This window comes from Brassica oleracea, chromosome C1, assembly GCF_000695525.1.
Source record: "Brassica oleracea var. oleracea cultivar TO1000 chromosome C1, BOL, whole genome shotgun sequence".
Classification (NCBI taxonomy): domain Eukaryota; kingdom Viridiplantae; phylum Streptophyta; class Magnoliopsida; order Brassicales; family Brassicaceae; genus Brassica; species Brassica oleracea.
Window position 1 is genome coordinate 41,388,968 of NC_027748.1, and position 8,529 is coordinate 41,397,496.

At 34.9% G+C, this 8,529-nt stretch overlaps 1 protein-coding gene and 1 pseudogene across 2 annotated transcripts; both read right to left on the reverse strand.

The window, feature by feature from the left end:
- Positions 1–260: 260 nt before the first annotated feature.
- On the reverse strand, positions 261–1,923 carry LOC106324303 (ubiquitin-conjugating enzyme E2 11-like). Of its 2 annotated transcripts, XM_013762313.1 has the most exons (5): positions 1,813–1,923; positions 1,649–1,727; positions 923–1,050; positions 712–816; positions 261–607 (listed from the first exon to the last, which is right to left on the reverse strand). In XM_013762313.1, the coding sequence occupies exons 2-5, from the start codon at positions 1,716–1,718 to the stop codon at positions 464–466; spliced, it is 447 nt and encodes a 148-aa protein (XP_013617767.1). In that variant the 5' UTR covers positions 1,719–1,727; positions 1,813–1,923; the 3' UTR covers positions 261–463. The 2 variants fall into 2 exon arrangements, with proteins under 2 accessions (XP_013617767.1, XP_013617802.1); XM_013762348.1 differs by lacking the exon at positions 1,813–1,923 and having other exon boundaries at positions 1,649–1,733.
- Positions 1,924–2,479: 556 nt separating this feature from the next.
- Positions 2,480–7,300, reverse strand: LOC106340627 (annotated as a pseudogene).
- Between the last annotated feature and the right edge of the window lie 1,229 nt (positions 7,301–8,529).

The window sequence follows — 8,529 nt, forward strand, 5'->3', positions numbered from 1 at the left end:
AATATTCTACGTTTCTTTCTTTCTTTATAGTTTTGAAAATCAACCTCAGACCAAACTTTTAGTAGTCTTTTCCACATTATTAGATTCATCAGCTTTCTTAGCATTAGGAGGACGAATGCGTATATACATCAACTATTCTTGAAATCATTAAAGAAGATTTTTCCCATAATTGTTGCAATTTTTTAAACTGAAACAGAATATTTTTCCAAATTTTAGCTATTCACGAGGTTGTTGCAATAGCAACTTCATACACAAGCAAATGATGAGGCAATTCGATGGATTAAAACCGTAAATAGGTAAAATAATAGTGATATCAGCAGAACAGAGGAGTAAGAGCATATTAGTTGCTCGATTATCATCACATAATAGCGTTTACTAAAAAGCCAACAAATGGAGTTCAATATATTTAGATGAGAAATAACGTTATGGTTTTGCTTGTCTTCGACCACAACTTGAGTCTTCATCATCCCATGGCGTACTTCTGTGTCCAGCTTCGAGCAGTTGACTCGTACTTGGTCTTATCCGTCTTGTACATGTGAGCAATCTCTGGCACAAGAGGATCATCTGGGTTCGGGTCAGTCAGCAATGAGCAAATCGACAGCAAAACCTAAGTCCACAGCAATCAATCATCATCACTTAACAAACATAAACAGTCTTCTTACAGTTAAAAAAAAAAAAAAAAAATAGCAAGAGAGATACAAAAGCGCAAACCTTGGATATGGTAAGAGCAGGACTCCACTGTTCTTTCAGGATATCAAGGCAAATGCTTCCGTTGCTGTTGATATTCGGGTGGTACACCCTTGTCTTAAAAGACACCTGCAAGAGCATCAGAGTAACACATATCATAAGATCGCTAACAAACGTGATGACCATGAACTTAAAAGATGATTTGAGTTACTGAGAACAAAAAAAAAAGACAAACCTTTGGTGGCTTGAAAGGATAATCCGGAGGAAAGTGAATGGAAACCAAAAAGACTCCTCCAGCATAGGGACTGTCAGGAGGTCCCATGATAGTTGCTTGCCAATGGAACATGTCCTCAGCCACCGGACCTTACATCAATAACAAAAACGTTACTAATAAAGACTCTTCATCAAACTCAGACCTCACAACCACATCAAATAGAGACATATCAGCATTCAGCAGTGACATACAACAAGAAAAATAAGACTCAAATCTCTTCATCAAACTCAGACCTCACAACCACATCAATGGATACATGTTATCAGTAAGAGCTACAAAAGGAGACACTAGACGTAAAATTCAAACCATGCTGAGCTCTGGATACTCTTTAAGATAATCAAGTGACAAAAGAAAAGGTTCATCTTGAGTTCATTATAAGACCAAACAAACCAGAGACAAAAAAAAATCAAAGCTTTGCCACAAAAATTCAAAAAGAATACTTTCCTTATATGAATCAAAGTATTGAACTTTATCACACCCTAACATGCTAATTACTTCAAACTAGTGAAGGTAAGGAAAAAGCTTCAGTCTTTGGTACGAATCAGTCAATTCAAACGCATAATTTAGATAGATCACACAAAGTAATGATTTTTTTTTATCACAACCTAACTTTCAAAGTAAGGAGAAAGCTTGAGTCTTTGATCCGGTGAGAATCAGACTAAGAGATAGAGAGGGAGAGAAGAGTACCTGCGCTGCAGTTAGAAGGAGGATCCTTCTGCAAATCCTTGAGCTCTTTCAAAATCCTCTTCGAAGCCATGGCTCAGACCTGCACAAGGGAACAAAGACAAAACCTTAAAGCAACCAACTTTATATAACGCAAGAGATCACAGAGGAAGGCGAAGGTTCCGAACCAAAGAAGAAGTGGATCTGAGAAACCGATGAGCTTTCTTTCTTTATGTAATGGCGTGCAAAAGAGAGAGAACGAATAAGATCCTCGCAGCTCTCTCCCTACTTCCTTTTTCTTTATAGTCAAGAGAGAATGTTCGAGACGGCACTCGAACCTTCTGATTCCGCCAGCAGCTCCGCGTGCGTGACGACCTTAATTATAGTCACGTGCCAATGCGTTTATTGGTTTTTCTCTCCCTTTGTAAACGACAAAAGAATTATTTAATTAAGTGAAAGTATTGCCTCACTGATAAATCCATTACCAAATATATATTTTTTTTAACAATTTTTTTTGTGATGTGTAATAAAAAGAAGAAGCATTAGTTTTCATTGGATGGGGATAGTTTACAAACACCTTTCACAATATAGCACCTGAAGTTTAGTGTTCTTGAGAGGAGAAGCTAATTAAAGAAGCCCATCTTTTCTCAGATTGATCATATCCACAAAATACGCCCAAAATTTGTAGCCCATTAGGACTTGGTGATGCCCAAAAAAGGAAACTGAAAATTTTATTAAACCACACAAAAACAATACTCAATATAAGAACTACAACAACTCGGGCTATGAAGTTTGGATAGAGCTTATATCGATGGTAAGTGGACGTTAAGAGTGCGTCGCATCAGTATCCGAAGGTAGTGGACCGAGTGATGGTTCCTCTCGGGTTATGAAGTTTCAGGCTTTTGGTTCTTTGGACGTTATCGATTGGCAGGCGTAGGCAGCAACGATAAGTCGTGATGTGGGTTAAGAAATGGAAGTTATCGTATGGCGAGCTATGGGCAGTAACGGTATTTCCCCGATCATTGGTTTTTACATTGTTCGAAAGTCTGTTGAGCTGTACACGTCGAATTTTGGGGTGTGTTTCCTGGTTTCGACGGCCTCAGGTGCTCTGTACCCAAAGCTTCTTGACGGGAGCAATGCGTGGTGGCTCATTAAAGGAGCTATACCGTAATCCGAGACGCATGCATTGAGGTCTTGTGTTAAGAGTACGTTTGGCGATTTGATGTTTCCGTGGAGGAGTTTAGCACCAGATGCAGAATGTATGTGAGCTATTCCTTTTGCAGCTCCTAAACAGATCTTTACCCTTGTTTCCCAGTCCAACGCCGCTCTTCCTCCCTCGTTGTTTCCTGCATAGGATCATCAAAACCCTTACTGTTAAAGCCGAACCAGACGGAACCGAAATTTTTGGTTTCTGTTCGGTTGTCTTAGAGTTCAGTTTAGTTTGGTGGGATTTTGAAAAATGGTTCAGTCTTCGGTTCGGTTTGGTTTTTGATTTTCTAAAACTATAAAAAATTGTAAATAACGGAAGCAACCGAATCAAATTAACCGAACTAATCAAAGCAACCGAATCGAATTAACCAAACTAACTGAAATAACCGAATTTATCCAAAATATCTGAGTTTCAAGAAAATTATACCAATTTCTAACACAAAACCAAAAAAAAATTTTGTTATTTTAGGAAATAAAAGCAACCCAAAATTTACCGATACTCAAACGGAACAGAAATGTAATTCGGTTAATTTCGGAATTACTTTTCAAATTTTGGGAAAACCGAAATAGAAGGGCTAGTTAAATCCAATTTTTAACTGCAAATACCACATGTGAAACATCATCATTACCATGAAGAAGCATGGAGAAGTTGCCTCCTTGGTAATAATCAAACCGAGCAGCTTCTCGTCTTTCGAGAAGTAATAAGCACGGAGAGGAGCCACGTTCACGTGCGGACTAATCCTTCCCACAGCTTCCATCTGCTGCTCAAACTCCCTTTTCCCAGCTGCTACTTCTTTCAGCCTCTTCACCACCACAGTGGTTCCTTCCTCTAAGATGGCCTTATACGTTGTCCCGTAGCTTCCTTTTCCTAGAACCTCAGCAGAGGCTCTGAGCAAGTCCTCGAGATCGAAGTTGTATGAACTTCCTTCGAAGAAGACCAGCTTGTTCTTCTCAGGGCATGGAGTTATGCCGACAATAGCTGCAGTAGAGAGAACCTTTTTGACTGGTGCAGTGGTGTTGTCAGGGCATGGAGTTAAAGGACTTCCACATAAAAGGCTATTACCTTGAAAGGATGATGCTGGGAAGGACTTGAGAGAAGAAGGAACTGAGCCGTTGAGGTTATTGAAGCTGAGATTCAAGTACTTAAGGTTAGGAGGGAGGTCAGGGATTGGTCCAGTGAGAGAGTTGTTCTGTAAGCTGAGATCAGTGAGCTGAGTCAGGCTCCGTAGACTCGCGGGGATATTGCCTGACAGCGAGTTGGCGGAGAGGTCAAGATTCACAAGGCGGGGAGAGAGAGCGGGAGGGATGGTACCAGAGAAGTTGTTGTCATGAAAGTAGAGAGATCTGATAAAAGGTAGAGAGAGGATGGTTAGTGGGATGTTCCCTTAGAGGTTGTTGGAACGGAGGCTAATAATCCTGAGGGCATCAAGCTTCTCGAATGTTTTGTCAGGTAATGGTCCGTATAGTCCGGATCCGGGTAAACGGAGCGCGGTTACACCGGTGATGCCGGTCCCTGATGTGCAGATGGGGTTTGTGGTGTTCCAGTTGAGTTTGCGAGCGTGAGGGACAAGAGATGCGAACTCGAGTAGTGCTTGCTTGTCTGAGTCTATGTCTGCTGATAAACAACGGGATGCCAAAAGGACAATTAAGGCCAAAACAATCATCATTATAATGCTCGTAGTCGTAGGCTCACTCACTCACATCAAAGTTTTTCTCATTCACCTGAAACTGAAAGTGAACACAATTTAGAACCACATAACACAGTTAACTTGTAAATTAGAGAGTTAGCTAAGAATGACATCATCGACACATTGACATGTATCAGGACTAAAGATTAACACAATGGTAAAGAAAAATAAAACAGCAAGCACCTCTTTTACTTACTTAGGTTCTTGGTTAAGTATTTTCTAAGGGCATTGTTAAGTCCTTTGGAGATTTTTTTTTTGAGAAAGATAGGTCTGTTAGCCTTGTAACCCGTTTTTGCAATATAAATAAAGGAGTTATTAAAAAAAAAAAAAACTAAAAAAAAGTAGTTGTAAAGTTGGATTCAAAAGCGTAATCAAACTCCACCATAAATTTAAAGCAAATGACTTAAAAAAAATAGTGGTAATGATGATACAATCCAATGCGAACATTACTAGATTATCAATTAAAAACCATAGATTATGAAAATCCTAATAATGAAAAAATCATAATTAATTAACAAAGTTAACAATTAGTAAGATAATGAGCGAGATACTAACCTTTGAGGTGGGTTCAGAGGAGAATCCTGAGAGCTGGCAGTGGAAGCTGATCGTTGAAGAAGAGGAGTGTGAGAGAGTGGAATAAATGCTAAGAGATAGTGGAGGAATCACTTTTAACAACGGCAATTCGTGAAGAAGGAGCTTGAGCTAAAGGTTTAAAGCGGAAAGTAGTTGAGAATCTGGAATCGCCATTGCCATAGATTCAGTGACTACCAAGTGATAGAACAGTCAGAGGAGAGAGTGTAAAGATTCTATTTTTGCTAAAACTTTGGGATTATAGTGACGCTTCGGCGTGACGGCAACGGAGAAACGTAAATCTCTCTCTCTCTCTCTCTCTCTCTCTCTCTCTCTCTCTCTCTCTCTGGCTTAATGCCCTTTGACTCTCTTCCTCAAAGAATTTTTATATTATTATTTCGTAGTTTAGTACCTTAAAATTATTTGTCATTTTGTTAATTTCTCTTTGTTTTATTCTTTTTTTTCGTTTTAAAATCATTAATAATTTTCGTATTTATTGAACTAGTCAATTGATTTGATTATTAAATGTATATGCCTTCATAATGAATTTTTTTTGGAGTATTCTGATAGCTTACGTGATAGTAACTCAACTGATATTTAATGTATAAATCAAATGGATATTCTCTCTTTAATAATGAGAAATATGATATTTCAAGATCAAAGACTAGATTGGTAAGGAAAACAACAAAGAGTGGGAGAAATGTTGCAAGCTGAGCTTATTTCACCTTTGATATTTATAAAATTTAATTTGGGTGAGATGAAAATTTCTTTCTTAGAAAAATGGACCCACCTGAAGAGGAAGGAAGTTTGGTATGTGATATAAATGAGGGTATGATAATTAGGCCCGGGCACGGATCGGATATCCGGATTTTTGAAGGTATTTGTGATTTGTTTCGTATGTCACGTATATCTAATTTTTCGATTTGCTTTGATTCGGAAAAATACGGATATTCGGAAAAATGGATATCCGAAAACTAAATAGATATTTGCGGATATTTACGAATACTTACGAATATCTCATATGTTTTGATTAATACATATAATCTTAAAAATTTGATACAAATTTGTTTTGTAAAATATTTTTTGCATGATATATATGATAAAAATTAAAAGAAATAGTGAATCTACATATTTTGTAAATTTTTTGAACTTAGTTAAAAATTATAATAAAACAAAATTTAAGAAAAAGATTATAATTGTCATAAATGTGTTATCTTCCTTTTATGTAATACTTTTATATAAGTAATAATGTGAATAGAATTTATCAAATCATATGTTAGAATAATAATTATATAATTTTATACATTAAAAACTTTAAATATAATCAAGATATACATGTATTTATATATTGCCGGATCGGATATCCGCTTCCCAAAATTTTAATATTTGTGATTTGCTTCGATTTTAACGGATATTGATTTTTAGTATTTGCTTTGCTTCGAAAGTTTACGAATATCCGGAATTTTCGGATCGAATTGAAACAAATAACGAATCGAATCAAATTTAACGGGTAAAATCACCAGCCCTAATGATAATGAGGTAACACTGTAAGCAGCATAATGAAATATCTTTAAATATGACATTAATTTTTTTTGTTAAAGGATTTTAAATATGACATTAATGAAAGTCAATTTTATGGAATAATAGATAAGAAAAAACTCCACTGTTGTTGTTAGTTGTGCGTTAGCTATTGTATGTCTCTGATTCACGTTAGGTATGTGAACCTTACTTTCCTCTTTAACATTCTAATTGCTTCCTTAAAGAGTAAGATCCTTACGATACGTTAACTTCTCTTCAAATACTTATATAACTACAAAAGTACAAACCTAACTTAAGAACCAAGAATCACTAACCAAACAACCAAGAACCACTAAAGCCTTATATCTTATCATCTGTCATTAAACATGCAAATTAACATATTGTGTAGAAAAAAATGGTTTATTTGTGATGTGTGTGTGTGTGCGTTATAGTGGGGCAAAGGGCTCAGGAAGCAGCTCGAATCCTCCATTGTCAAACATGAGTCCATGATCCAACGTCCTGTCATCAAATGCTATGTAACCAGTTTGTGTTCTTCATGTCTTCTTTCAGCAGCAATACGTCATACCTTGAGCTCCCATACATGTCCATCTCCCTCAAAATATCCGGAACCAAAACCGAAACGGGACAGATCAGAAATGATTAGACTCGGTTTGGCTTTGGGCATATCCATATACCTGTCTGTTTCAAACGTTCTTAGGGGTCCGATTAGTCATTTAGTTTAATGGCTTTTGAAATTTTAACTTAATTGTAAAAAATTTAAATTCAATTTGTTTCCAATAAAACTTTAAACATTTTAAAGTTTTAAAAGCTCTCTTTAAATTTTTCACAGCAAAAATAACTGATTTTACCCTTTTTGTTCAAGGGTTTTCATTAATAAATAATATATAGACTGATGCAAGCAAGAACTAATTTTAAAGCCACAATTCTATGATTTTTAATATTTTTAATCTATATCCAATTTTCTAACAGTAAAATTTTAACAGGCAAATTAAAGTTACACGCTTTGATAGCAAAAGTTTTCAAAGTTTTAATCAATCTCACTCTAAATCTGGGTATACGTTTGGTCTGTGTATTAGCCGACAATCGAATACACAACTTAAAAATTGGGTATTATAGTTTAAAATTTTATTTTTGTATATATTTTTTGATGTGTTTTAGTTTTTATTTGCTATCAAACATCGTTTATGACATTATAGTAATTTAATGAAAACACTTCCTTATTCTTACTAGGATAAAGAGAGTGAATTTATTTGTATATAAAAATGAAGAAGGATGCAAAAATTGTTATCAAATCTTTATTATTCATAATCATTAATTGTCATATATATGTAAATCATATTAGGTAATTTCGTAGCTTTTATTTAGGGAAAGAATACACATTTCTTATATTTTACGTTAATATAATGTTCTATAGTGGACATTAAACAAATTATGACATAAAAACCTTATTTTTTCCCTCGAACAATTCTTGAAAAAAGTGAACAGTATTGTTTTCACAGTTGAATAATTTTGACTTTTATCTTCAATATGATTTTGAAAGCTTTCAAATCAACCATCGAATTAATACATGTCATTTTAATGTTTTTAGTCGTATACTTAAGGAAAACTTACATTTTTGTAATTTAAAGTCGTTTTAAAAAATTCAAAATATAACATATAAGAAAAAATATAACATATAATAAAAATATAACATATAAGGTGTCCTCATTTGTGTATTCTAAAATCGTTTTTAAAAAAATATAACATATAAGGTTTCCTCATTTTGTAATTTAAAGTCATTTTAAACAATTCAAAATATAACATATAAGAAAAAATATAACATATAATAAAAATATAACATATAAGGTTTCCTCATTTTGTAATTTAAAGTCATTTTAAACAATTCAAAATATAACATAT

Bases quoted from the DNA above. Each gene is read 5' to 3' on its own strand.
- LOC106324303 (XM_013762313.1), bottom strand. From the start codon at position 1,718: ATGGCTTCGAAGAGGATTTTGAAAGAGCTCAAGGATTTGCAGAAGGAT. The intron at 1,051-1,648 runs GTACTCTTCTCT...TATTGATGTAAG, and splicing joins TCCTTCTAACTGCAGCGCAG to GTCCGGTGGCTGAGGACATG. The intron at 608-711 runs GTTTGCGCTTTT...CTGTGGACTTAG, and splicing joins CTGCTCTTACCATATCCAAG to GTTTTGCTGTCGATTTGCTC.